This window comes from Cordyceps fumosorosea (genome assembly GCF_001636725.1).
Source record: "Cordyceps fumosorosea ARSEF 2679 chromosome Unknown scaffold_18, whole genome shotgun sequence".
Classification (NCBI taxonomy): Eukaryota; Fungi; Ascomycota; class Sordariomycetes; order Hypocreales; family Cordycipitaceae; genus Cordyceps; species Cordyceps fumosorosea.
The window spans coordinates 469,580-496,464 of NW_017387318.1; the positions used below are offsets into that span (position 1 = coordinate 469,580).

The window sequence follows — 26,885 nt, forward strand, 5'->3', positions numbered from 1 at the left end:
GGCTGTGCTCGTATGGAAGATCAGATCTCAGATCCACAATACAGTTAGTTCGCTGTCTCTCGCTAATATGTACCAATCATCTCCGGGCATGGGCAACTTCATCAGCTGGGGCTGTGAGCACACGACATTCTCGGCGCAATCTGCCATTGTCGGCTCATTTGAACGAGCAAAGCCACACTAGCATCTACTTGAACTCGAATAGTGGGCAGATTTTGGAAGTATCGACCGAATAACCGTGCGACACGGGTCCCGCACGACGAAGCCATCCTGGAGGTTGGAGTTCTGCCAACACCCTCGGTATGTATACGTAAGCTGAATAGTTCAACCTCTTGCTCACCACGACTCACTCAATTAAATCGTTTCTACAGACTCCATTACTTGTTTACATCCTCTCTTGCTCATCACTACGAGGTAACCCTCCATTCCCAACCTTCTCCTCTTGGCCCTACTCTCGACGGCCTCTGCAGTCGCCGTTCCCAATCCCAGTCCACCCACAGTCGTCGAGGCATCCATCTCTACAAAAGCCTCTGCTTCCGTCATGGCTGACACCTCGAGCTCTCTTGTCTGGGGTGACTGCCGCGATGGCTACGACCTCGACGTCGCGCCCGGCGCCACCATCCAGTGCGCCCGCCTCTCCGTGCAGCTCGACTGGTCCCGACCCAACGGCACCACCAACTCCCTCGCCATGGCCCGGCTTCCCGCTCGTGACCCTGCGCGCAAACTCGGCAGCCTCGTCTTCAACCCTGGCGTCCCCGGCAGCCGCGCCATGAGCTGGATGAAAATGGCCGTCTCCTCTCCGCCCACCACCTGGTCCTCCTCCAAGCTGCGCTAGCACTACGACATCAGTACGTTTTCCCCCATCCCCCCTCTCACCTCTGATTCTAACATACGCAGTTGGCCCTGATCCGCGCGGCATCGGTGCCAGCACACCCATCCTCTGCGACTGTAGCATCTACAACGAGCGCGTCGCTCTTCCCACAAGACGCCGCCACCGTCGCCACCCTGCTCAGCAAGTCCCGGCGCGGGTACTCGTACGGCTCCGAGCTGGGCGCGCGCTACGCGGAGCTCTTCCCGCGGCGCGTTGGCCGCGTCGTCCTCGACGGCGTGGTCGACCACCCCAGCCCGAGGCCGCGGCGCTCGTCAGCATGTCCGTCACCTACGACGCGGACCTGCGGCGCTTCTTTGCATTGTGCGGCAGCAACGACACGTGCGCGCTGCCCGGGCGGGACGTGCAGCGGATTTATGAAGAGCTGGCGGCGAGAGCGGACGAGCATAAGCTCCTTGCGAAGGGCTGCGACGACGGGGACGTGCTTCGCCAACGTCACGGGCGAGGATTTTCGGAACAGCGTCCAGAACATGCTCGTCTTCATGGACGCGCAGCCGTCCGTCGCCGCGCACCTCCCTTCGTGGACGAAGCTCGGCCAGGCTCTTCGGCGGGCGATGGACGCCGGGGACGCGACGGCATTTGCCAAGGGCCGCATCCGGGAGGGGCTCTCGGCCGCGGAAGCGTCGAGCGTCTAGAGCTTCCTGACGGTCGGATGCCTCGACTTCTAGCACAACTCGACCGACGTCGACGCGCTGCAGCACAAGCAGCGTATGCTCGAGGCGGTCGCGCCGCTGTCGCGCGGCGGAGGCGAGATGTGGGTGTGGTCGAGCATGTGCCTGGGCTGGCCGGGCCGGATCCCCAATCTGCCGCGTGCGACGAGCGTGGGAAGAGACGAAGTAGCCCCGATATTGCTGGTGGATTCAATGTACGACCCGGAGTGCTCGCTGGAGTTGGCGGCCGGGGTGCAGGCGCAGCCGCCGCGGTCGGTGCTGGTGACGAGGCTTGGGGACGGGCATACGAGGTACATGAATGGTGGTGATACGAGTAAAGCCATCGATGTGTTCTTGGTGGATGGCATCATGCCGGAGGACGGGGCGACGTATCAGCCGTGAACCCGGTGACGAGTAGCCCTCGAGTCGATTACGCGCTTGACGCTTTATCACTTCATTTCCATAAACCGATAGCCTCTTTCTATACACTATACAAATTGTAGTATTGCGCAAATCTTACGTTGAAATAAAGGGTATTCTTGATCGTGTATCTTATCCAAAATGCCGACCACTACTAGCATCCAAAGTTGTCTTGTGTTCAACCTCAACTCTCTTCACTGCCAACCAACGACGCCGGTGCATCCACCTTAAACGGCACGGCCTCCAGCGTCATCTCCCTCGACTGTGGCCACCCGTCCCGCACCATAATGTATATAACCGCTTGACCGGTCTTGCGAGCTGCAGGATTTCGATGGAGATGAACAACAGACAAACCATGAGCTACCCGAGTCAGATATGCTTCAATTCGGAGAGGACCTCGCGCTTACACAAATCTCAGCCTGCGAGTCCGAGTCCTTGTCGCTGGACATTGCCCCGATAAACTCCCTCATGTGCTTCATACTGTATGGCATGTTAGCGGACCTTCCGAATCGGGACGCATGAAGGCCTCACCTTTTGCAATACTGATCAATGGCAAACTGCAGCCGGTGATTCACCAGCGACATCTGCCCGCCCTCGCCCTCGCCCTCGCCCACCGACTGATGCAGCGCGCTCAAGGCATTGATGGCGTAGAACACGGCGGGCACCTGCTGAAGACTGGATTTAATGAGGCAGTGCTACGGGTATGACGGCATCAGGCGTATCAGTGAATGGTTTCTACGAGATATTCCTCAGAGACATGTTTGTGGGCCTCCCAATAAATCAATTCTAGTTTTAGTTGAGCACAAACGCCGCCCATGCCAGTAGTCTAATCATACAGTCGTGATAGAGTCTCTATTTGACCCGTTTCCTTGCCTTGCCACCCTTCTTTTCCTTGTCCTTTTCTCCTTCCCTTCCCGTTCCCTTTCCCGTTCCCGTTCCCGTTCCCGTTCCCTTGCCCTTTTCATTTTCCTTTTGCTGTTGTTGTTGCTTACCCTTCTTTACAGCCGCCATGAGGCTCTCAATCTCCTTGACCTGCTCGTCCTCCTTCTTCTTGTCCTCCTTCCTCACCTCGCCCGCCTTCTCCTGCGCCCGCAGCTTCGCGTGCCTCTTCTCCGTCCTCTCCACCAGCGCGTCGCTCTCCTCCCACAGCTTCTTGGCCACCTCCTCGTCCCGGACCTCGGCGCGCGCAAAGTCCACCTCGTGGCACTCCTTGATCAGGCGGCCGCCCGTCTTGCGCGTCAGGCCCGACTCCATCGCCGCGTAGAGGATCGACTGAGCGCCGCCCCGCGCCGACTTGAGCAGCAGCCACGGGACAAGGTACCCCAGCGCGTAGAGCGCCAGCCCGGTGATGGTCCCGCGGCTCAGCCACCGCAGCGTGCCGGGCGTGCGGCACAGGCCCGGATCGGCGAAGACGACGCGCGCCGTCATGGGCATCTCGTCCGGGCGCTTGTAGGCGTCGAGGTGCTTCTGGTACGCGAGGCCGAAGACGGTGAGCGCGAGCTTGCTGCGCCCGTAGGCGCGCGACGGCGTCCACGTCTCGGCCGTCATCTCGCCGCGCAACGACGGCGCGCCAATGTACGACGAGCAGGTGGCGATGACGACGCGGACCTCGCGGTCGAACGGCTGCGCGCGGATTGCGGGGCTAAGTATCCCCAACAGGTGGAAGTTGGCCAGGTAGTTGACCATCCACGTCTCCTCGACGCCGCCGCCGGGGACCTCGCGCCGGGCGCCACCGGGCGGCGTCATAGTCGAGGCGCACAGGATGACCATGTCGAGGCGCCGCGGGGGCGCGTTGTCAATCCACGCGGTGGCAAACTTGCGGACGCTGTGGAGGCTCGCAAGGTCGACGTGCTCGGCGTAAATGAGCTGGTTCGAGGTGCGGTCGCGAAGCTCCTGGACGTAGTCGGCGAGGAAGGGGTCGGACGTGGGCGCGTGCGTGAGCAGGACGAGCTGGGCGCCGCGCTGCGCGAGGTCAAAGGCTACCTCGGCGCCGACGCCCGATGTCGCGCCCGTCATCATGACGACCTTGCCGTGCATCGGCTTGTTGGTTTCGTAGGTGGCGCCGGAGGTGTAGCGTTTGACGAGGTAAAGCAGAGTCAGCACGGCGATGGCGATGGTGATGGGCACGGCCCGGTCTCGAAGCCATTGCGGCGGGCCATGTTCGAAGAGGTAGAATATCGTGGGTACGGGCATCGTCGGTGTGATTGTGCGGTTAAAGGAGAAAGAGCTTCTAGGGGGTTTGGGAAGAGGCAGATTTTGGTGACGTTGGCGACCCACATGAGCTTCGTCCCGTTGAATTGAACTGCCCGGTTGAAGGCATGATACACATTCAGATTCGGCTACAAATTTAGGAATAATTTGGTTACTTTGACCAAACAAAATCAAATCATTAAATCAGATTACTTGCACATTCTTCCTATCAGAGCTACTGTCCGCTACTTTATCATCAAATTATGGGCGACTGCTGACGACATGTTGAGCAAGGTACAAGAAGTCAGCTGTATAGGAAGAAATCTGGAATTTGTTAAAAAATTGTTTTAAAATCATCTATTAATTTTCTCTTAGACTCAGCTACTTCAGCTACTTTTCGAGAAACTCAGTCTCTCCCAGAAGCATGACCATACTGATTCAAAATGTCACTCTAACTTAACATCTGTCTGTGTAAATGAGTGGGAAATTTCTTTCTGAAGAGTATATTTAGAGATGTCATATACTGAAAAGGCATGCTTAATGGTAGACTGAGATCTCGGCATGTAAACACCTCAACGTCTACAGCTTGCTATCCTTCCAGACCGGCCGTTTCTTTTCCACAAAGCTCTTAACGCCCTCCTTCAGGTTCTCGCCCTGCTCCAACAACTTGTAAATCCCCTTGAAAATCTCCCCCGTGCTCTTCACCGGGTCCACCGGGTCCCAACCGCCCAGCAGCCCAGCCCTCGTCACGATGACCGCGTCCGGCGAGTTGCCCGCCACCTCCTCCGCCCACCGCAGCGCCTCCTCCACCACACTCCCGCCCTCCTCCACCACCTTATTCACCACGCCCCAGGCCGCCATCTCCCCCGCCTTGTACGTCCTTCCCAGCAGCGCCATCTCCGCCGCGCGCTGCCTCCCCACGATCCTCGTCAGCCGCGGCAGTGCGCCCGCCACCGCGATCACGCCCACCTTGACCTCGGGCAGGCCAAACGTCGCGCCCGCCGCCGCGAGCACCACGTCCGCGTTGAGCGCCATCTCCATGCCGCCGCCCAGGCACGCGCCGTTGACCGCGGCGATGACCGGCTTCTTGCCGCGGCGGTTGCTCAGCCCGCCGAAGCCGCTGGTCGCCCAGGAGGCGTCGCGCTCGTCGCCGGCGGAGCTCGTCGCGCCGGCGGAGGCCTTGTCGTTCCACTCGCGGAGGTCCGCGCCGGCGCAAAAGGCGCGTCCGGCGCCGGTGAGCACGGCGCATCGAAGGGATGGCTCCGCGTCGTACCAGTCCCACAGTGCGGCGAGCTGCGGGTGCTGCGCGCGCGGCATGGCGTTGAAGGCCTTGGGCCGGTTGAGCGTCACCAGCAGGACGTGCGGCCGGGGAAAGGTGACCTCCGTGTCCTGGACAGCTGGTGGTGGTGTCGTAAACGCCATGTTTGTAAACTTTAGAGGAGCTTGGTATATGCGGATTGGGTGATTGGAAAATTGAGCATGAATACAAAAAATGATTGCAGGAGCAAAAGTGTCGCGTGCTGACTGCCTATGGAAAACGGCCGGTTCTATCGGTAACCGGGGTAAGCTCCGTGATATAGTCCCATCTAACTAGGTGGGTAGCCCCGGTTTGAGAGCGAACTCCGGAGTACGTGTGAAGTACAAAGAACGGCCAAAACTCCGCATCATGCTGTCTTTATAAGCAGATATGCTGATCATCATTCCTGTTTATAATAACAATTAATTGATGCAATATCCGTACTTCTTGGTACCCGGACCGGAGTTTATAACACAAATACACCGTGGGGCTGCCTCGGCACAGCAAACCAACCTATACTATATGATAGGCCACGGCAGACGAGGCGGCCAAGCCACGTTCTGTCTGTTTAAAGAGTATCGAAAGCTGCATACACTCCGGCATACGCGGGGTGAGTGGTACTTCAACATTCGCATTTTATCTGCGTGACAAAATGGCGCCGGTACCGAACTGGCTTGGCTCTGGCATCTTATTCGCCAACTACGAAAAGTCCGAGTAGTCAAGGGTCTTTGAGAACTCTTACCCTGGAGACCTATTCTGGCGCCAAAGCTCCAGATGTTCACACAATAGGTGTACATCGTCGACAACCACTTCCAAGCGCGGGTTGTTTCCACGTGAAGATGATCAGTATAGTTTCTCATGCCTGAAGCTGCAAGGTCAAAGTCAGTAATCTGAATTAATGTCATAGACTTGACCGGCTTCCCATTGTTGTGCCGCGCCAGGAATATGATTCAGTCGTTCGTCACATTATACAGCAACGGCCTAGCGATCAAAAGCAAAAGCGATAGGGAAGAGAGAGGGAAGGAAGGGCAACGACAGCGGCATTATTGCGCAGTGACCCGGAGATATGCTGCAACCTCTGGCGAAAGCATGCCATCGGCAACAAGTTGAGCTGCAGATTGAACAATCCACCACTGGCAGTTCTTCTGCATCACCTTTCTTCCCTTGCTCGCCCCGTCCCCCACGGTGTTCAGGGTCTTCCCCGGGGCCCTGATCTTGTGCACGCTCTCCTCCCACGCGCCGACCGGAGCCTCATCAAACTTGGACACGCCTCCGCTCATCATTCCCTGCTCGTCGAAGAACCTCCCTTCCAGCCACTGCAGCGGGATGCGCTTGGTGGGCTGGTTCTCGGGCTCGCCCAGGTTGAAGCAGCGCTTAGCCTCAAGGCGGAAGCCGTTGGCCACGTCGCCGGTCGCGTGCACGACAACGCCAACGTCCGGGTGCTCCCGCGAGCGGAGGAAGTAGGACCAGTGGTCCTTGAAGGGGTGGCCGTTGGCGACGAGCAGTTCGAGGAGCAGGGCCTCGGGCGGCCCGGAGGCGGCGACAGAGGGCGGCGACGGTGGCGCTGGGCGATTGTCGACGACGGGCGGTGCGCTCGTTCGCCGTGGAGGGGGAGGTGGACGAGGGATGCCAGAGGAAGACATCGAGAATGTTGGTGGGAGGAAGGACGGGTAATGTGATCGGCGCCAGGTGAGAGTTACCCAAAAAGTATGTTTTGCGAACAGGGGTGTTTGCCAAGCGCGGGCGCTGCAGTTTGAGGGTTTACCTTGCTGCCTGATAGAGCAGGCCACACATGCTGTCAATACGCAGGGAAGGATCTCTCATGCATCACCAGCGTTCTAGACTGGGTCATGGAATCAGTGGCGTCTTCTCTTCAGTTTTCCAGAATGTCGGCAGAGCCATGGCCATTTAGTTTCATCTAGTGGTATCTGCGAAGCTGCATTGCCAAGCTGGATGCATGATTCCGCCACAGCTGCCAGGTGCGCCACACTGTCTGTTTGAGGCTGCCAACGCCTCCATCCTGCCTCCGTCATCCGAACTTCCCTCGACACCATCTTGCGATGCCTCCTCGCAGTGTCAAAAAAATTGAATTCAGACTGCCCCTTACCAGTGCTCCCTGAAGAAAAGACGGCACATGGCCCCTTCTCAACCGTCATGTCGGCCATCAGTTTTCAGCCAACAAAGGACGGAAGCTCCCAACGCTGTTGTCAACCGTTTCTCACTTACAGTTAGACCACTGCAGCCACGCTCCAAGCTGAAAGAAGAAGGCTGAAAGAAGAAGAGGGGGAGAGAATATATCCGCAAACGATGACCATGAAGTGTCAGGTGCATACCCGAATAGTCGTTGCTTGGCTGGACGTGGCGGTGGCCCGGGCTTTCAATCTATATTGAGCTGATGCAAGGCTTGCTTCTCTAGCTATAGTAGTACTGCATTGCTTGGACTACACTCCAAACCACGGGCTGCATGGCAGTATTCTAGAATTGCTTGAGGACGCTATCGAATATATCGCTCCGCGATCGAACCACACAACCATGCATAGCCAATGAGCCATGGGGCAGCTGACGACTTACATCGGCAAGTAACGCACCGCACCGCAACCATCAAGCACGCTCGTTTAACCAATTCGCCCGACGGTGGTGCACCTGTCTTCAACGGCACATTTCGCATACTTGCGCATACATTCTTAGTTTGTTAGGACCATGTCCCAGCCTCGCAGTTGTTGATGAATGACCCGCTGGACGCTCAGTTGCACCATGCGGCGGCCCGAGCCTGATACGAGTACAAACAAACAGACGGACGGTGCACTACGCGTACCGACCTGATATCCCCGAGAACATCGATGAGCCCGTTTTTGTCCTTTGCCTTGGCAACTTGCGCTAGTTGCCCGTTTTTTGCCAAATTGGTTGTCCCTAGTCATGAACCGACCTGGCGGAAGCGGCGGCGTCGTCTCATCACCGACCGTCTACTCAACCGACAACAACTGCGCCACTAGGCCCCAACAGCTCCATGTTAATTGAAATGCGCCCTCCTCACATCATTTGTTGGGTCCCTCTTCTTGGACTCAGCACTAACTAGCACGAATTGGCGCTTCGATCGACGAACCTTGGGTCGCGCGGGATGCTAGTGGAGTTTGGATGGAGCTTGAAAGAGGATTTGGCTTGTTGCGCGGCCGGGGGGGGGCTCGGCTTTTATGAATCCCTCACTCGGGCAATTTCCAGTCATAACGGGAATTAACAACGCAATTAACGGCATGGGCACCAATTCTGCGCCAGCCTCGCCATTGGTAGGGAGCGAGCGCCCTTGCCTCACCCAACTTTACCTAAAGTCTCAGTCCCATCTGATGTTCCCCGTCGTCATAATTTTCCGCGCCCTCCGCTTGTCTTTGGGACACGGACTAAGCTGGGGTTTGTGAGGCCCAAGTTCGACATGCAGCTTATTCGTATTTGGGCATCTGGAAGCTGAAAAGAACGAAAACAAAACGTTCGGGAAAGCTGCATGACAATGATTAGAAATCCATGAAAAGAAAAAAAAACAAATGAAAAAGATAGTTCATACGCCCGCGCATCCACCGGCCCTCTAGTCCTTATTCGATCCGCGGGCGGGTGCCAAGTCGTGCAACAAAGGAAACCAGCGGAAAGGGCGCCGCCACCAACCCGGCTGGTCACGCCCGCCCGCTCGCCCCGTGCGTGCTGGCCCTTCCGTTTCTTTTTGTCCCTTTTTGCGCGGCGTTGCGCACGGTGGAACCTGGGTGCGAGGGGGGAACAGACGGACGACCAAATCCTACAAAGACCGTTGGGATCCCCCTCCTCGGATGGCACAATGAAGCGGAGTATACCAAGATTGTCCGTTTACCTTGCGACAGCCCTCAAGCGCACAGTCTCACCCAAAATTGGACCCTACGCAACACAAGAACCCGCAAAGCACACCCGCGATGCAGCTCTTCGCCCTCCTGGCGGCCGCCCTGGCCACGACCGCGACCGCCGCAGCCGTGTCCTCCTCCCCCGACGCGCAACAGAACCACCGCACCCCCATGAGCCGGCGGTCCGCGCAGGAAATCGTCGCCCAGCTCAACCTCACCTCGAACCCGGAAAAGGGCTACTACGCGCAGACGTTCATCGACCCGGAGAAGGCCTGCGGTGGCAGCAACCGCTCCGCCTCGACGCTCATCTACTACCTGCTTGAAGGCTCCGCCGGCGACTCGGTCTGGCACCGCGTCGACGCCGCCGAGGTGTGGCACTGGTACGCCGGCGCGCCGCTGACGCTCTCGCTGTCGTGGGACGACGGCAAGCCGGTCGAGAGGCACCTGCTGGGGCAGGACATCTTTGCGGGCGAGAGCCCACAGGTGGTGATCCTCAAGGACCAGTGGCAGAGCGCGCGCTCGCACGGTAACTGGACCCTGGTGGGCACGACGGGTAAGTCATCATCTTTCTCGGGCCCTCTGTCTCTATAATTGGCCATGCCAGGAGGCATAAGCAGCTAACAATGGATGTGCACAGTTGCTCCCGCGTTCAGCACGGACGGCTACGACCTCGCGCCGCCCGGGTGGCAGCCAAAGGGCGCAACATCGTGCCGGCGTTAACATGAGCCGATTTCATGCAATGCGCATGATAGACATGATGCATAAATAGAACAACCGTACATATAACGATTCATGACTATGCAAGGGGGCAAACACATCTCGCGCCTGATGTGCAACATCTTGGTTGCATAAAACATGCCCTCATGAAGCTGGTGCATAGAGATGCGTGACGTCACTGAGTGCTTAGCAGAGGGGTGGATTGGATGGGCCCGTTTTTGGTGGTGCAATTGTGTATTATGCAAATGTCGTTGAACATAGAATAGATGGCCGTTAAGTGCGCTTCAATATGTTCGGTGCACACGTAGAGTTATAAAAGTGACAGGGCAAGAGAGGAAAAATTAATCCAAAGCAAAAATAGAAAATGGTATCGTGAGGCATCCATCATAAACTCCAAAATCAAGCCCAAACTCCATCGCTCATCCCATTCAGTCCCGATTGAATGTGTGGCACTATGCCGCTTGAGTAAATCGAAACATAACAAATATGAAAAAGGAAAAGATTGGCCCTCTTATTCAGCAGGTCAGACGGCCTCGGCTCGGTGATAGATGGGATCCTCGCTGCCTACGCTGTTGTCGCGCCCGGCAGTCCGGCTAGGGCTCTGGACCAGCTGAACGCCGGATGTGTCCTCGCCAGGTTCCGTCTTCTGCCAGAGGCTGCTCCCGCGCAGGTGGGAGCTTCCGTGGCTGCCGTTACTACCGAGTGCGCCGGCGGGGTTTCGATCGCCGCTGCCCGGGCCCAAAGCACCCCCAGGGCCGCCGCTGCCCGAGTAAAAGACGTCGCTCGTGGGCTGGCGGACAGTGTTGATGAGACGGTTGAGGATGACGAACTCGAGCTTGAGCTTGACGCCGTAAACGCAGGGCTTGAAGGCGCCCTGGAGGTGGAAGAGGTCGGCGCACTGGATGCCGAGTAGGGTGATGTCGAGGGCGATGATGAGGGTGTTGGCCCAGATAAGCTGCCACAGGATGGCGCTTTCCTGGGAGGTCTGGCGGTAGGAAGTGCCCCCAGCATGGACGGTAGAGGGCGTGGACCAGGCGCGCTGGCGGAGGGGGGCGCGGCCCTTGAGGTACTTGCGGGTTTGGAAGATGTAGAGAATGCTGAGGGCGGTTTCTTGGACGAAAAAGACGACGAGCTGGACGCGATCCCAGACCAGGTTGAAGGACGTGAGGTGGGGGTTGATGGTAGTAGCTTGCTAGGGAGAGTGTAAGCGTATGCCGAGGTGTGACAGGCAAGCTGTGAACGCCGAATTGGAGGGCAAGGAAGGGCAATGAACACTTACAGCGACAGTTCCAATGACCATGGTGGGTATGGAAAAAACGATCGAGTTAAAGATCAAGACGTACTTGATGATGCGGAGGATGGCGTCGGTGTGCATGAGTAGGTGGAGACGGGAATAGAGGACCCAGCTCTGGGGAATGACCATGATGAACCAGGTGAGGTAGATCATAGTGATGGAGGGAACGGCATCCCTCCATACGGAAAAGTCGGCGAGGATGATGAAGACGGGTTGGAGGATCACGCCCCATGAGGTGAGGGCGCAGGACCAAAAATAGAGGCCGCGACGGCGCTTGAAGAGGAGGAAGAGGGAGGCGTTGATTTCGATGCCAATGTACCAGGCGATGCCAATGAAGGCGGCCATGATCATGGAGGTGGGAAGGTCCTGTTTGATGTCGTCCATGGTGGGCAGCAAGCCAGCTGTTTGCTGGCTGCGTCGAGAGGTGAGACTGAAAGAATGAGGCTGGCTGGCTGGCTGGCTCTTGGTCGAGGTGCGGGCGCAGACAGATGTTGCTGCCGGCACGGGTTGGTGCGTGCGTTTGCGTGATGTGATGAGCTGGTGATGGTTTGCTTAGTCGAGGGAGGGGTAGCCCTGGCTACATCTTTCCACCAAACGAAGGGTATTTGCAAACGAACGCAAAACGATGAAGATGGGACACAATGCGGGCTGTTGTTGAAGAGATGGAAAGATCGGAGAGGTGAGGAAGAAAAAAAGCGGCCACGTTAGTGAGGGCGGCGCGGGACGGCAGGCGTTTTTATTCCAGATAGCCGCAGAGGGAGAGGCGTAAGGAGGAGGCAAGGAGGGAGGGCCGACCAAAGTGGGAAAGTGGGTGAGTGAGAGGAATGATGAGATGGAGCAAAAAAGGTGGGAAAAGTTAAGGTGTAAGCGTATCAAGCTATACCTTCCGGTAGGTTACACTTGGTAAGCCCATGCTACCTCACCTTTCGACCTTTCGAGAACCAAGGCAGAGAGGCTTGTCTCGGCGCAAAATATTTAGCTGACCTTGTCCGCCTGTCCGGCCGTCTTCCGATCCGCGTACCGACTTGGTGTGGTCGCTATGGTGGGCTGAAAGAACTGCCTGATACGATGCGGCGGGGGACAAGTTACAGCGCTACCTACGGATACTGACTGAGACAACTCACGCTGTGTCGGAAGAAAAGGGCTTCTGTTGCTGTTTCTGTTTCTGCAACAATTGTCTCTGTCTTTTGCCTCCTCCTTTCCTGTAAATAGAGTTATTTTTACATTGCGTCAAGGGGTATAGTACCTGGGCTGAGGCGATAACTGGTCCAGTATCCGTACCAAGGTACCAACACGGCAGCAACTCCTCCGGCCTGCATTCGCGGCTCATGAGCTGATATGTGCGGCGCCATCCATTGCAGCTTGGTAGGCAGGTAATTTTATTTCTTTTCCGTGCAACACACCAACATCCAACCAGGCTATTCTTAGTTTAGGAGTCTTTTCTGTTAACAAGATGCAAGCTCGGAAGTTGGCCATTCGCTCATTATTACCTGCAGCTATCGGACCTTTCTAGCGCCAGACCCCTGCCAGCCTCTGCCAATCTGCCCCTGCAAATTCCCACCGAAGGCCCCCCTGGTCCCTGGCCCCCAGGCCGCCCGCACTTGGCTTTGGTGGGTTTAGTGGGCTTGCCCGCCGGTCACCTGAAGAGGCCCATGATGGCATCACCAAACACGACGAATAGTAGCACCCCAGGTTGTTAATTATTTCTCAGTACGAAGTAGAAGAAATGAATCATCAAACTCTTTGCCATTCTATTTGTCTCGTCTGCCGACTCAATGCACACATAATTATCAGCCTTGACAATATCACCCCTCCCCCTCCTTCCTCCTCCCTTCGCCCACTTGGTGGTCAGCAAATACGCCGCCACCAGCAAAATCTCTCCCCTCCTCCATCACCTCCTCCATATCACACTCAGCAATGCAAACCGCCCAACCTATCACGATCCATCCCACTCCATCTTGTCACATTATCAAATCACCCCACGGCATCCAAAGTTCACTCGTCCACCGTTCCAATTTAGACTACCTAGTCCGTACAGTACACCTTGACTCTCAAAAAGACCCTTGGCATGAACAGCCTCGCCAATGCCAACAGACAGTGGCGCAAAACTGCCCCCACCAATGCCGATCGACACCACCCCCTGGTCATCATGGATCAGCAATGCCGCCTAAAAAAAGTTCCTGTCAAGCAAGCTATGTAATAAGCAAACAACACACAACAGAAGACACAAACCGCTGACACCCACTACCTTTTTTATGCCACCAGCCGAACGCGAATCGTCCCGAGAGCCTGCCTTATGAATACCTCACTATGACTTAGCTTACTGATGCCACTTTAGTACATAGGTAGTTCCTGCCGAGTTTTTAGTTCCAGACCCGTCCGTCCCAACCGTTTCGACGCCATTTCTCCCCTCTTCTGAATAGCCAGCCAAGCGCCGAGCCATAAGCACCAAGCTTCCACCGCTTTCCCCTCATCAGCAACCAGGTAACACGAAACACGCAAGTCAGCGCTTGTGAACTTTTCTCCTCCTCCAAGATCAACCCAAACAAAACACTCCATATCAGCCTATAGATCGATCGCCCATCATGGCCGCCGCCAATTCCCGCACCGCCAAGGACATCATCGCCGCCCTCAACCTGACCCCCCACCCTGAAAAGGGCTACTTTGTTGAAACCTACCGCGACACCGCCGCCGTGGCCCCCCATACAGCCACCTCAGCGGATGACGCCCCCGGCAAGGCGCCTCGCGCCGCCAGCACCTACATTTACTATCTTCTCGAGGGCGCCGAGGGCATCTCCCACTGGCACCGCGTTCTCGACGCCGTCGAGGTCTGGCACTACTACGCCGGCGCCCCGCTCCGCCTCTCGCTCTCCTGGGACGACGGCGCCCCCGTCCGAGACGCCGTTCTCGGCGCGGACATTTTGGCCGGCCAGCGACCCCAGGTCATTGTCGAGCGTGGCGAGTGGCAGCATGCGCAGAGCCTCGGCGACTGGACCCTCGTCGGCTGCTCTGTCGCTCCTGGCTTCGAGTTTGAGGGCTTTGAGATGGCAAAGCGGGGCTGGGAGCCCCGCGGCGAGAGCAAGTAAAAGAAAACGGAGTATTCTGGTGCTATGAGACGAGCGATGAAACGATGAAATCAAGATATGAATCACGATGCAAAAAACGAATAGTATGACTTACGCGCCTGGTTGTCCCTACAACAGAAGGCGACGCGAGGCGGAGCAAGCCTTTACAGGTCACTGAATAGACTCCATGTTCAGCTTACTCTAACACCACAAATAACACGACATGTTCAGTCCACATTCAAAGTCCAGCAACGTGACCATAACCCGAAACCGTTCGCCATTTGTAGCTTTTTGAATACTTTACAGAAAGATGAAGCAAGGAATAAATAGTATCCGTGTGGATTGAAGTAAATCCACCAACCAATGTCCCAGACTCCGAAAACGTGCTCTCTGCTTCCATCATCCCCTCCATGCACGCGGCAGTAAAGCGCATCATCCTGCTTACGCCGGCAGCCCCCTCTTTTCTGATTCCGTGAAGAAGATGACCATGCGCCACAGTTTCTTGACCAGGTCCTCCGCCTCGTCGTCCAGTGCCTATCAAATGTGTTAGTATGCGTGTCAGCCGCGACGCAAGCGGGGGGGGGTTAGACGCAAGTCATGGCGACAGAGAAAGAGATCTTGCCAAGGTGGTAAAAATTGGGTGGAATGACGGGTGAAAGAAGAGAGAACTTACCCCTTCCAGCTCTTCGACCAGAGCAGCCGCCGTCCCGTGCTTCCGCAGGTGCTCCTCCACCGCCTCGACGAGCATCTCCTCCTGCACGCCGAGGTACTCGACGATCTTGCGCTCCACGAACGGCCGGAGGCGGTCCGCGATGACGCCGTCGTCCATGTGGTCCCACTGCACCGACCACCGCCACAGGCCGTCCCTGTCCGAGGGGATCTCCTGCGCCAGCGCGCGCACCGCCTCCGACACTTCCTCCTCCGTCATGCCGGCGCCGCCGGCGGTGTGCTCGATGGGCACGAGCGGTCGGATGCGGCGCGTGCCGGCCTGCTCCTCCTCGTCGTCCAGGAGGCCCTCGACCTCGGCGACGGTGCGGCGCGCGCGCCGCTGGGCGGCTCCGGCCTGGGCGCGTTGGGCCGCGGCGCCGAGGGACAGCTTGAACGGCTGCGGCGAGGTCCGCGTCATCCCTGGCGTCCTCGTCGGCGCGATCGGCGGCGCGCTTGCGCGCCCACGCCGCGCGGTCGCGGTAATACGGGTGGGACTTGCGGGCTGCCTCGCGTTCGTCGTCCCACTCCTTGTCCTGCGCGAGGCGGGCGGCGGCGCGCTGCTGGCGCACCGCCGCGCCGTCCTTTTCGCGGTTGCGCTCCCGCTCCAGCGCCGCCTGTCGCGAGCGCTCGCGGTTCGACCACCGCCGCTCCGCCTCGGCATACGCCTTGTCTGCCTCGGCCTGCTCCTCCTTGAGCCGTCGCCGGTCGAGCTCGTCGTCGCTGGCGTCCATGCCGTCGTCGTCGTCTTCGTAGGTAATGCCGCCATTCTCCACGCCGCCGTTGACAAAAGTGGACGAGGGGCCGCCACCAGTCGTTCCGTTCTGCGCTCGGGGGCCGGAGGGTGCGCCGCGCGGGCCGAGGGGGGTGCCGTTCGAGCCATCGTGGGGTGCGGCTCTGGATGCTCCATTGCGTCGTCTCTCTTGCTCTTCAAACTCTTCCTCCCCGCGTAGACGTTCCAAGTCATGCTGATTGCTGCGCTCACGGAAGGCCGCGATCTCTTTGAGCACGACTTCACGGATCTCGGCGGGGATGTCCGACAGCTCGTCCTCCTGTGCCATGCCAATATTGACAACCTCTACTACTTCTTCGTTTCCAGAGCTTTCCACGCGGGTCTCCACGCGTTCAGATGTTGGCGCCGAGAGTGGGTAGAATAAATCACGTAGAGCCTGTTTGAGCTGCGAGCGGGCGTGCGCCTCCCCCGCATCGGCTTCCTCTTCCTCCTTGCGAAACGCCTCTAGGTAATTGACCGAGCTGGCGTCCAGCGAAGTTTGTAACTTGACCGTTTCGATGCCTTCGAACGTATCGTCCTTGGGCTGTTCCTTTGCAATGGGCTGCTTTGCTTTGGGCACCTGGACCTCCTCCTCGGCCAGTAGGCGCGCGGCGTTGTGCAGGGACTCAACATCCTCGAACAGCGCAAAGCCAAACTTGGCACCCTTGTGATCATCCATTACGCTGTCGAGCGCCTCCCATCTCCTTAGCCGCCCCACGGCGCTGAGAATTTTCTGAACGCCATCACTGCCCACGCCTTCTGGAATCTGGTGTATGAAGATCGTGCGCAGTTTCTCTTCGGCCGTTGCGGGAATCAGAGCTTGCACTGCATCGCGATTCGACGATCGCCCTTGGTCCTGGCCTCTGTCCATGCCAAGCCCCGGGCGGCCGCCTTGTCTGGGTCCGTCGTTGCGTTCGTTTCCGGAGGCAGGTCCTGTCGTGCCGAGTCGGATCACGGGGGCGCTGAAATTGATGTTAGGTAGGTTCGGGGGTTGGAAAGAGACCGGTGCACCACGAGCTGCTGGTGGCGCGTTCGCTTGTTGCATGCCCGGTGGCATGTTTGGGCGGGCTGGGACACCAGGAGGAGGAGCGCCTGTCAGACGTCAGCATTCACTTCGATTGCAGATAGCATCATCACCTACTCAATCCTGGTGGAGCACCCATGCCTGGAGGAGCACCCATGCCTGGGGGAGCATTGCCGTAGCCTCCATATCCAGGTGGCGCGCCGTATGGATTACCTGCAACCTGTTAGCTAGGCATTCGCACCAGTGAAGTGGGCGACTTGCCTCCATATTGGTTGTAGGACATGTCGCGTGATGCTCAACGCGATTTCGACTGCGGCGAAACTCCCAGCTTGGCTCGTTCGACTGTAATTATGCGGTAGCAGGAAAAATGAAGGAGATGGAAAATATTTTGGCTGTACCAAGAAGTTGCCTGGCGCGATGCAGAGTTAAAGATTAAAGATGGATGGAGCTCCAAGTTTGCGGCGCGGCGTTGATTGGTCCCACCGTCCACAAGATGAGCTTTTGGCAGCGCCGCATCAATATTTTTTCCGCTCGAGCAGCCAACTCAGTTTTCGACCAGCGTCGACCTCCTAGCTACGGCTCGACCAGCATCAATCTATTTGGACAGCATTGCCTACCGCTTGGCTCGGATCGAAATGTACGGTCAATTTCCTTAACTTTGCATCAATTGTATTGCCTTAATGCTCCAGTACTAATACCCTCAACAGGGCTGCCTCAATTCGTCACAGCAGCTCGATGCTGTGCCGGATAGCCACCCAGCGTCCGGTCGCGCGATGCTTCACCACAACCGCCATGAACCTCGCCGATCGTCGCGCACCTAAGCCCGCGCCGCGCGTGAATCCCCTCATCGGCGGCATTCAGCCGAAACCGCAAGAAACCGCCGCTCCGACACCCACCAAGCCCGACGTCCAATCCACCGCTACCACCATGACAACGCCGCCGCCTCCTCCTCCTCCTCCCAAGTCCGCCTCCGACGTCGTCGCCAAATCCTCCCCCTCCACCGACGCGCCCGCCCACCCATACTCGGCGACCAGCAAGGCGCTGCCGTTCGAGCTCGACGTGACGTCGATCCTGTCGACCAAGGCGGCCGACTACGGGCGCTCTCTACAGCAGGAGGACCCCCTGACGCGGCCGCGGGTGCGTGCGGCGGCGACGACGGGCCGCACCATCTTCGTGCGTGCCGCGCAGCCGGGGCCCAACTCGGCGCCGACGGTCCGCAGCGCGCTCGCGATGCTGGGGCGCCTGGTTAAGCACCAGCACATCAAGACCAAGTACCACTCGCAGAAGGCGCACGAGCGGCCAGGCCTGAAGCGCAAGCGGCTGGCGAGCGAGCGCTGGCGGTCGCGCTTCAGGGACGGTTTCTGCGCGGCGTACGCTCGCGTGCACGAGCTGCGAAAGCAGGGCTGGTAGGGAATGGTCGGAGACCACAGGGCAGCGATGTAACACTAAACCAAGGATTGGGGAATGTCTCAATCACTGTATGATATACTATTATAAGAATACACAAATTTCCAGGATGCAACTGGGTCATAACTTGAATGGTTTTGGCTGTCAGACTTGTGAATCTGAAGAGCACGGTATCGCGAATGGGGTAAGTAGACTTGGTTCAATGGAGACATTTCCGCAGTCCGTGCATAGCAAGTCCAAGCATTACGCGGTGCATGGTTGTAATGATAGAGAACTATTCATTACTTCTTCGAAACGGAGGCCAAGCCAAATCCCTGCCACAAACCAGGCAGAGCATGCGCATCCGCCAACAGCGAATACTGAGACCAAACTGTACGCGCATTTGCATGAATGACGTTATTATCTGCGCTCCGAAAAAAATCGAAGTTTTTGTCATCGACACGTCACGTTTTGCTAGGCGCATGTCAACATGTTGTGGCACAGACATCGACGAACAACTGCCGTTATTGTCCAAGCCAACACAGCCCCGGAGCAGCAACACTGGACGCTAAACAAAATCAAATCAAGGATGGCAGTGTTCCAAAATAGGACGAGAGAAGAGGCAGTGCAAAAACAATTACCCATTGTTAACATTTTTGCCCCAACGTCCGGTGTGATTGCGTGTCGAATACTGCTTGCTGATTGTCTCTTGTCAACCAACCGGGTGTTCAGCCTGACAGCTTCGTCATGGCTGGACTGCCTCCCCCTTCTTGTATAGTTTTGATTAGCAGGTAGACGAAGCATGCAGATGATGATATTGCACGTATCAGCTAAACAGCGGTTTACTACTCCAGTAGAGTGCATCGAGTGTCATTAGGGCACACTGAATTGAGGCAGCCTTCTTGTTTAGAGATTAAGATACGGGACACTGTAGCGCTCGGAAGCATTGCTCTTGTCGCGCATTAACTTGCCCAAGAACTACTGAGATTCGCAGTATCAAAAGGCATAATTTTGATCGCCGACGAGATCCGGCCGCCTTCCGAGACGCAGTCCGACGGGAGCAGTAACTAAGTGTCTGCGGTAATTACCCGAGATCGTCAAGATGGAATCGCACGGCGGTCCTCTGAAGAATCACAAGGATCTGCAACGAGGGTTATTCTACTTCGTATACATGAATCTTCTCATTTCTTGCTCGTCACTCGGCAGGTAGTCGACTCGCAAAGGTCTTGGCGTGGCGAGAACACGCGCAATCCAAGACCTATCCGGGTGCTAAGCCTTGTGAGGAGTGCGCTCCGAGTCGGCTGTACTCCGTAGCGACTAACTCGATTCAATTGCCAAGCTGCCAAGCTAATTAGTCTGGTAGTTTACTACGGAGGACCGGACGACGCGAGTCGGCGAACCGACTTGCCCGATCACAGCGACGGGGAACAAGCTCCAATTCACAGCGATTTAAGCACCCCCAAGAAATACTGTCGGGACATAATTACCTTGGCCCTCCGGATTTGTCAATTTGTGTATAGTTTCGTAATCTCTTTGGCCTTACCGAACCGAACGGCGAGAGCTTTGACTTGTGTCCCTCCACCGTACATGGCCGAACTGAGTCTGCAACAACTGCAGGTTTCGGAGATACCAACAAGCCAACCTTGCTCTGCCATGGCTAATGCCCAGGAAACCCTCCCCATATTCCTTGCAGGCTGGCTGCCAGCTGATCTTCGAGGCATTGCCGGCAGCTTGTATTAACGCCCCCATCGCTCCTTCTCTCTGCGCCGCCCCCTTCCTCCGCCACAGTCTAGATTAGCAGCCCACAGTCACCCGATCTGAAGAATGACTCGCCGTCTTCGAAACGCATTCGGGAAGGAAATTTCACATCGTCCATGCTTCACGAGGGGGGCAAAATGGAGCTATATGCCGGATCCCCCGCTTCATAGCTTGTCTTTGGGCGATCGGCATGAGCTTTTGCCTCAATCACCGGGCACCTGCCTAAAAGATCATCAAGCTTAACTCAACCCAATCGCAGCCACGAGGCGGCCAACACCCACTAAACGGAGGCTCATCGCGAAGCCAAGTGCGTTTCTCGGCTGAGCAGGACGCGTGGCCCGGACAAGTAGTTGGTTGCATTCTGGCAATGCAACCATTGCCATCTTGGCAGAGATGAGTGTCCAGCAATAGACCTCGAGTACTGGCTGAATCCAGGCATCTAGTTAAAAGTTATAAATATGCCCATTCGCTCCTCAAAGCCAGATGGATAGAAGCATCTTCGACTGCTCGGCTCATCGAAGCGGTCCTGATCTTGTCCGACTTTCATTCGCTTATTATTTGACTGATATTTCATTTTTATTCTCCCGCCTTCTACCTCTGCTTCACGATACATCATGAGGTATCTTGGAAGCGCAGCCGCTCTTACTCTAGGTATGGCCGCTGCTGAGTACATATCATATGCGGTTGCGTGAGCGCTAACGAGTGTATACATGCAGGCCTCCTTGGCGCAAGCCAGGCTCTTGAGGCAAAGATATTTGCAGACTCCAACCGCGATGGCAAGGTAGACATTGGAGGAAACGACGTCGCTGGAAAGAACACCTGGACTGAGAAGTCCGGTGCCCTCTTCCTGGCCAACATTGGGGACTCGAACCGCCGCTGCGCGTCGCAAATTGCTGCTGAAGACCCTTCTGATGCGCCTCCTCTCCCGCCTGGTGCCGAAGGCGACGGCGACGAGGATGGCGAAGATGACGACGAGTGTGGCGGCGGCGACAATGGGGGCCAAGAGAATTACAACCCCTCTGAGGGCTATCCGAACTTCAATTCTTGCAACGATGCAAGCGACAACATCCAGCGCAATCCCAAGTATTTGGCGCCCGTTTTAACTGCTCCGATCCCTACTCTCGGTAATTCGGCAACGGGGTCTGTTGTGGTTATCAACCAGACTGCTGCCTCCAAGGTGCGCGTCTTCCTCAAGGAGGGATCCAATTGGACCTACATCGCATCCAACTACACCTTTAAAGCAGATCAGCTGCGCAAGGGACTGAGCCTCGGCGTCGACGCTCGCGAGGTTCGCACCGTGGAATGGGATGGTAGAGCCACGTTGCAATTTTCGGTCAAGGACCAGGGCAAGGAAGCCAAGGACAGTGTAGCCATGCGAGTTGCTCCTGTCCTAACTCATCACCATGCCCAGCTTACTGAACAGGTTGTTTCGTCCTGGTACTCGGGAATACTACCGCCGGATTCTAGCGTGCAGAAACCGGAGTCTGACATGCAGAAGAGGTTTGTCGACGACCTTGAGAAAATCTCCAAGAAGGCAGGCGTCAAGGGGCAGTTTGTGTTGGTCAATACGACAGACACCTGGGCTCAAGACTTCTTTGAGCCGGGCTACACTACCATGCCGGGACCGACCGGACCAATAGTGCTCCGGATCATGGTTGCTTCTGCGCAGCACGACAGAAGACAGGCCCATCGCTGGATTTTCCGCAATATGCGGTCCGACAGCATGGGTGCGGTCCAGCAGCCCTGGCACGGCTTTACCACCGATTCCACCGGCAACCTAGAGACGGTCCCTCCGTACACCCTGAACGGCAAGTCGTATCCCGCGGGGCGCACGATTATGGGTTCTCAAAACAAGGAGAAGCCCCATATGGTCAAATTTCTCAACGCCCAGGAAGTGCAGGCGCCCATCGAGATGGACACCACCTGGCTGAAAGTCGGGCACGTGGACGAGTTCGTGCAGTTCCTGCCCGCCAAGAACAAGCGCGGCTGGGTTATGATGGTCGATGACGCCCTCGCCGGATTGGCTATCCTTCAGCAGGCGCAGAAGCAGGGACACGGCAAGGTTCGTGCCGTGTCCCGCCCCGTGGTGCCGGGCGACGCGCCGGCGACATGCGTGCCCACGAGCACCATCGACGACTTGCTGAAGATGGTCAACATAACGGACATTCAAAAGTACTGCGACGAGAGCATCAAGACCAACATTGCCATACTCAAGCGCGAGACGGGCGTCACTGACGCCGAGATTATCCGCGTCCCCGCTCTCTTCCATCCCGAACCATGGGCATGCGGGCCATCGAACAACACCGGGCCCTCCACCACCTCGTCGGCATCGCCACAGAAGCCGCAGAAGACTCCTGGTTACGCGCCGTCTCCGAGAAAGCCGGGACAGGGCGGCAGCCGCAAGCACTATGGCAACCTGAAGCCCTACGCCAACATTCGAGAAGCGGCCGGCGTCAAGCCCGGCAGCATCATCCGGCGCCAGGACGGAAGCGCCGTCATGCAGGTAAGCGCCATGTATCCCGGTTGCATCAACGGCGTCGTCCTCTCAGACAAGGAGTACGTGGCGCCGAACCCCTGGGGGCCCGTCATCGGCGGCAAGGATGTCTTGGCGGCGGCCGTCACGGCGGCCTACGCAAAGGCCAACTACACCGTCCACTACATGGACGACTGGCACACGCACCATACCAATGGCGGCGAGGTGCACTGCGGCTCCAACACGATTCGCAAGACGACTGCCCAGTGGTGGTAGGCTTTTGTTACAAGGGTCTCGGGGAGGCCAGGCTGTAGGGTAGATGGATCGAGAACTTGGCTCTCGTTGCAGATATTGTATTCTAGAACATACTTGGAAACTGCTAAAATATACTCTTGTTCAACCCGTGGAGCGGAAGGCCGAACGTGATGATAAATCTGCACACCACTAAAGTAATACTACGGCGGTTGCTTTGGTGGATGGTGATATGTTGCTGTGAGAACCTGGACAGTCAAGGGTATGCACGCGTCGTTCTGCGAACAGGGAGTAAGAGATGTGAAGTCGTCGTCATCATTACAGTTTCAAACAGGCTATACTTTTCCTTAATCTCCTTCACCACCCCTCTTTCTCGCAGGTAGTCCAATCCCCCCTCACACCGGCCACATCACACACAACGATGCACAGTTCGCCAAATGCAAGCTTCCACCTCAGTCCTCCCACTGGCTGCCCTCCCGACGAGGCGGCAGCGCCCTCGCACGCTTCATCTCCCTGCGCATCTCACGCTGCCTATCCGACCTCGCCCTCTGCTGCGCTCTCTCGAACCCCGCCATGCTCATGCGCGTCCTGCTCACCAAATCGAGCCCCCCCGCTTCCTCCTCCTCCTCTTCATCCTCCGGTGGCGCCCTGGTGCGCACAGGTAGCGGCTCCGGCTCGGGCTCCTCGTCTCGCAGCCGCTGCATCGAGCGGCGCGCCATGGACATGCGCGTGCGCTCCGCGAGGGACAGCGTGTGCCGCTTAGACTTGGTCGGGGACTGGGCGTCGTCGAAAAACCCGCTGGTGGGCGGCGAGGAGGCCGAGGAGGCATCCCAGTCGGTGGTGGTGGCGCGGAGGGTGCCGGCGTGCGACGTGGAGGCGGACGAGTAGCCGTCATCTTCCGAGTAGCCGGTCCGGCGGTCGGCCGCGTACATGCTGACCGGTCGGGGCGGCACTGCGTTGGCCGCGCTGTGCTGGTGGGGATGATGGCGGTACGGCGCATAGTCGTCGGGCACATCCTCGTCCTCATCGAGGTCGCTGAGCTCGGAGATGGGATCACTGGAGAGGTGCGCCGAGACGTCCGCGCGGCCACCGCCATACTGCGCGCGAATGTTATTCAGCCGCTGCACGGCGTCCTCGAAACTGCTAGTCTTGATGTCCGTGAGTTCCTGATCGAGCTCGTCCATGATGGTCGCGTAGTGTTGGTGAAGTGGCTCCTCGTCGCTGTAGGTCGGCCGCGTCACGCCAGCGGCGCCAACATGCAAGTCGACATGTGCGTTGAATCGTAAATCGATGCCCTTCTGAGCCGGCTTCGCCACCGCCGCCGCTCTCCGCTTCAATGGCGACGAGGCCGGTTGCTGATTGTTTCTCCTGCTGCCGCCGCCTACCATGTCCCGACGCAACTCATCCCACCGTGCCAGGCGCTGCCGCTGTGCCTCCACGCGGTCGTCGAGCTGCCGGAGCAGGCCGCCGCGCGCGTCGTCCTCGATCTCCGCGAGCCGTCCCTGCTGCACGCTTCGCCACACCCTATCGTACGGCGCGCCCAGGAGCGCCCCCGTCTGCCCCCTCGCGTCGCCCGCGAGCAGCGCGTCCAGCCACGCCTCGTTCCCGGACCAGTTGTCCCTCACCGTCTGCCGCACCCTCCGGCAGGTGTCCTGCGACACCGCGGGCGCCGGCCTCGCGCGGAGGACCTCGTCGCGGCGGGCAAGACCCCGCTCCTTCATGGCCAGCAGGTCGCCAAAGTCGCGGTACCTGGCCGCGGCCTCCCGTCGCCTGTCCAGGGATCGTCGCAGGGACGCGCGGTGCGCGAGGACGAGCGGCCGCAAGAGGTGACCGTCGTCGTCATGGCCGTCGTCGTCTATGGCGAGCTTCACGGCCAGCGGGCGGTACGGTCCTCGAGCGGCTAGGGTGCTGCGCAGCACCGTCGCGGAGAAGGCGGCCAGCACCTCCTCGAGCCGCTCGCCCTTGCAGTCGTCGAGCATCGTCTTTCGAATCAGGGCGTCCCGGCCGAGCGCGCCACTCTTCTTTGCGTTTTCGAGGCCGCGGAGGAGCGCGGCGCGCAGACTGACGGACTGCAGCTGGTCGACCGCGGGGAAGTGTGGTTTGAGTTTCTTACACGGTCAGCAACACCCACCCTCCTTGTCGAGGAAGTGAACAACGTACAGATGCCGTATCCTCTGGGTCCCAAATCTCAAAGAGGCGGTAGAGGGCCCACTCGACGGCCTGCACGCGTCGCTTGTGGTTCTGCGGCGTCGTGCCGGCAAACGTGGCGGGCGTGATGCCGGGCCAGTCGTGGCGCAGGTCGAGGTCGAGCAGTCGCAGGTTGGTCAGGAACGCGGGGATCGGAGATGGGTGGTGGCTGGGGGCTACGGCAGCCGATGCCTTGGCGGCCGGCGTCGTTGGGGTCGAGGCTGTTGCGGGTGATGGTGATGGTGGTGGTGGTCGGCCGTGCATCGAGAGCGGTCGTCGCGAGGCCGGGGCCGCAGCCGGCGCGGCAGCAGAACCGCCGACGCGATCGGAGCGCGTGCGACTGTGCTGAGCAGCGGCGGCCATGGGCGTGGGAGTGTTGATCGGGCGGCGTTTCGACGGGGAGGCATGCATGCGGAATGTTGGGAAGAAGGGCGTTTGTTTGCTGGTCGGTGAAGCAGGAGCAGGAGCTGAGGACAGAGAGGCAGGGGGTTCGCGATCGTGGGGCATTAATTCGTGTTGACATGCAACAACCAAATTAATAGGCGGGCGCAGTTAATTGCCACCAGAATAGCAAGAAAAGACTACGGGTTAAAGGAGCCGCGTAAAAATAGAATAGAAACATTTAGAAAAGTTGAAATATATATTTTTCCTCATCTAATTGCAAATAACAGCTCTAGGCCAAGGTACAGACACAGCTGTATTTCGCCCGTGCGACAATGTCGGCCATGTATAGATCAGGTACAATGTATGACAGCGTGACTCGCATACCATAGCACCACCTATTGTATTTTTAGTTTCATGCTTTACTCTGTAGAACAGATCCGACTGTTAACAATCTGATTGTGTTGGAATTCTTCCAGCAAGTTTGAAAGTCATTTCATAGGGCCCATCCATCTTGCGGTGTGGTCTGAAGACAACTGCGAGACATACATATGCGAAGCCAATCTACTCATCAATCGCAGTATTCAGTTCCCGACGGCAAGAACTCCAACATGCAAACCATTTTACCATATCCAACTTCTCACAGACCCTTGAGCTGCTCCCGCGCACCCACCCTGTCCACCCACGCCTTCAAGTTGCCCAAACTCTCCCAATCCACCCCCAACATCTTGACGTAGCTCATAAACGCCCAAATATGCGTATCCGCCAACGAATACCCCTCCTTCAACAGGTACTCCCTCCCCTCCAACCCCCCATCCAGCACCGCCAACAGCGTCCTCAACTCCCCCTTTGCCTTTTCCGCATCCGCCTCCCTCACCCTCTGCACGCCCTCCTCCGCCTCCTTCTCCCCGTGCAGCACCCGTCCGATCGCGCGCGCGTGCAGCGGCAGGTTCACGTTGGACCACGCGATCCACTTGAGCGCCTGCGCGCGCCTCACCACCTCCGTCGCCGCCGGCCACAACCCGGCCGCCACGCCGTGCGTCTCGCCCAGGTAGGCGGTGATGGCGACGGATTCCCAGAGGGGTTCCCCGTCGGGGAGGACGAGGGCGGGGACGAAGCCGTTGGGGTTGACGGCGAGGAAGGAGGGGTCGCGGGTGCCGGTGCGCAGGGCGACGTCGATGCGCTCGGCGAGGGGGTGGCCGGCGGCGGCTTCGAGCTCGCGGAGGACGGCGTCGGTGATGCCGGCGGTGGAGTAGTCGGCGCGGTAGAACTTGATGAGAGACATTGTGGTGGAAGAGGGAGTTTTTTATTTTGTTTTATTCCGTTGCTTTTGTTTTAACAAATCGATGGAAAGAAAAGTGAAAACGTCGGAGGAGGGGGAAGCTGGGATGAGATAGCTAGACCTTTCATTCGGGGACTGCCATATATGTACTCGCCCGTCAGCCCAATGACCGGGTCTGTGGAGATGGGCGCTAACTGCAGAGTTCACGGCGAGTTCACGCTACCAGTGTTGAATCTGGCTGGAGACGTGTTAACCATCAATTTCGGGGCGTTGAGGCGTTGAGCTG

The 26,885-nt window shown here is 57.9% G+C and overlaps 12 protein-coding genes across 12 annotated transcripts; 5 read left to right on the plus strand and 7 right to left on the minus strand.

The window, feature by feature from the left end:
• Positions 1–538: 538 nt before the first annotated feature.
• On the plus strand, positions 539–1,938 carry ISF_06827 (Peptidase S33 tripeptidyl aminopeptidase-lik; the record flags this gene model as incomplete). The annotated part of the gene is made up of 3 exons (XM_018850431.1): positions 539–787; positions 895–1,515; positions 1,555–1,938. 3 exons carry the CDS (start codon positions 539–541, stop codon positions 1,936–1,938), a joined length of 1,254 nt encoding a protein of 417 aa, XP_018702471.1.
• An 870-nt stretch (positions 1,939–2,808) lies between these two features.
• On the minus strand, positions 2,809–4,149 carry ISF_06828 (short chain dehydrogenase/reductase family; the record flags this gene model as incomplete). Its single annotated transcript, XM_018850432.1, has 1 exon — positions 2,809–4,149. The coding sequence occupies one exon, from the start codon at positions 4,147–4,149 to the stop codon at positions 2,809–2,811; it is 1,341 nt and encodes a 446-aa protein (XP_018702472.1).
• A 576-nt stretch (positions 4,150–4,725) lies between these two features.
• Positions 4,726–5,568, minus strand: ISF_06829 (enoyl-CoA hydratase; the record flags this gene model as incomplete). Its single annotated transcript, XM_018850433.1, has 1 exon — positions 4,726–5,568. One exon carries the CDS (start codon positions 5,566–5,568, stop codon positions 4,726–4,728), a length of 843 nt encoding a protein of 280 aa, XP_018702473.1.
• Positions 5,569–6,486: 918 nt separating this feature from the next.
• Positions 6,487–7,086, minus strand: ISF_06830 (hypothetical protein; the record flags this gene model as incomplete). Its single annotated transcript, XM_018850434.1, has 1 exon — positions 6,487–7,086. The coding sequence occupies one exon, from the start codon at positions 7,084–7,086 to the stop codon at positions 6,487–6,489; it is 600 nt and encodes a 199-aa protein (XP_018702474.1).
• A 2,289-nt stretch (positions 7,087–9,375) lies between these two features.
• On the plus strand, positions 9,376–10,023 carry ISF_06831 (cupin superfamily protein; the record flags this gene model as incomplete). The annotated part of the gene is made up of 2 exons (XM_018850435.1): positions 9,376–9,856; positions 9,941–10,023. 2 exons carry the CDS (start codon positions 9,376–9,378, stop codon positions 10,021–10,023), a joined length of 564 nt encoding a protein of 187 aa, XP_018702475.1.
• Positions 10,024–10,543: 520 nt separating this feature from the next.
• On the minus strand, positions 10,544–11,698 carry ISF_06832 (integral membrane protein; the record flags this gene model as incomplete). The annotated part of the gene is made up of 2 exons (XM_018850436.1): positions 10,544–11,212; positions 11,300–11,698. The coding sequence occupies 2 exons, from the start codon at positions 11,696–11,698 to the stop codon at positions 10,544–10,546; spliced, it is 1,068 nt and encodes a 355-aa protein (XP_018702476.1).
• Positions 11,699–13,899: 2,201 nt separating this feature from the next.
• On the plus strand, positions 13,900–14,400 carry ISF_06833 (RmlC-like jelly roll fold protein; the record flags this gene model as incomplete). The annotated part of the gene is made up of 1 exon (XM_018850437.1): positions 13,900–14,400. One exon carries the CDS (start codon positions 13,900–13,902, stop codon positions 14,398–14,400), a length of 501 nt encoding a protein of 166 aa, XP_018702477.1.
• Positions 14,401–14,820: 420 nt separating this feature from the next.
• ISF_06834 (Splicing factor PWI) lies at positions 14,821–17,037 on the minus strand (the record flags this gene model as incomplete). The annotated part of the gene is made up of 4 exons (XM_018850438.1): positions 14,821–14,913; positions 15,053–15,442; positions 15,483–16,948; positions 16,998–17,037. The coding sequence occupies 4 exons, from the start codon at positions 17,035–17,037 to the stop codon at positions 14,821–14,823; spliced, it is 1,989 nt and encodes a 662-aa protein (XP_018702478.1).
• Positions 17,038–17,672: 635 nt separating this feature from the next.
• Positions 17,673–18,290, plus strand: ISF_06835 (Ribosomal protein S21; the record flags this gene model as incomplete). The annotated part of the gene is made up of 1 exon (XM_018850439.1): positions 17,673–18,290. The coding sequence occupies one exon, from the start codon at positions 17,673–17,675 to the stop codon at positions 18,288–18,290; it is 618 nt and encodes a 205-aa protein (XP_018702479.1).
• A 2,348-nt stretch (positions 18,291–20,638) lies between these two features.
• Positions 20,639–22,773, plus strand: ISF_06836 (Protein-arginine deiminase; the record flags this gene model as incomplete). Its single annotated transcript, XM_018850440.1, has 2 exons — positions 20,639–20,675; positions 20,741–22,773. 2 exons carry the CDS (start codon positions 20,639–20,641, stop codon positions 22,771–22,773), a joined length of 2,070 nt encoding a protein of 689 aa, XP_018702480.1.
• Positions 22,774–23,201: 428 nt separating this feature from the next.
• ISF_06837 (hypothetical protein) lies at positions 23,202–25,347 on the minus strand (the record flags this gene model as incomplete). The annotated part of the gene is made up of 2 exons (XM_018850441.1): positions 23,202–24,857; positions 24,910–25,347. The coding sequence occupies 2 exons, from the start codon at positions 25,345–25,347 to the stop codon at positions 23,202–23,204; spliced, it is 2,094 nt and encodes a 697-aa protein (XP_018702481.1).
• Positions 25,348–25,957: 610 nt separating this feature from the next.
• ISF_06838 (glutathione S-transferase) lies at positions 25,958–26,602 on the minus strand (the record flags this gene model as incomplete). Its single annotated transcript, XM_018850442.1, has 1 exon — positions 25,958–26,602. The coding sequence occupies one exon, from the start codon at positions 26,600–26,602 to the stop codon at positions 25,958–25,960; it is 645 nt and encodes a 214-aa protein (XP_018702482.1).
• Between the last annotated feature and the right edge of the window lie 283 nt (positions 26,603–26,885).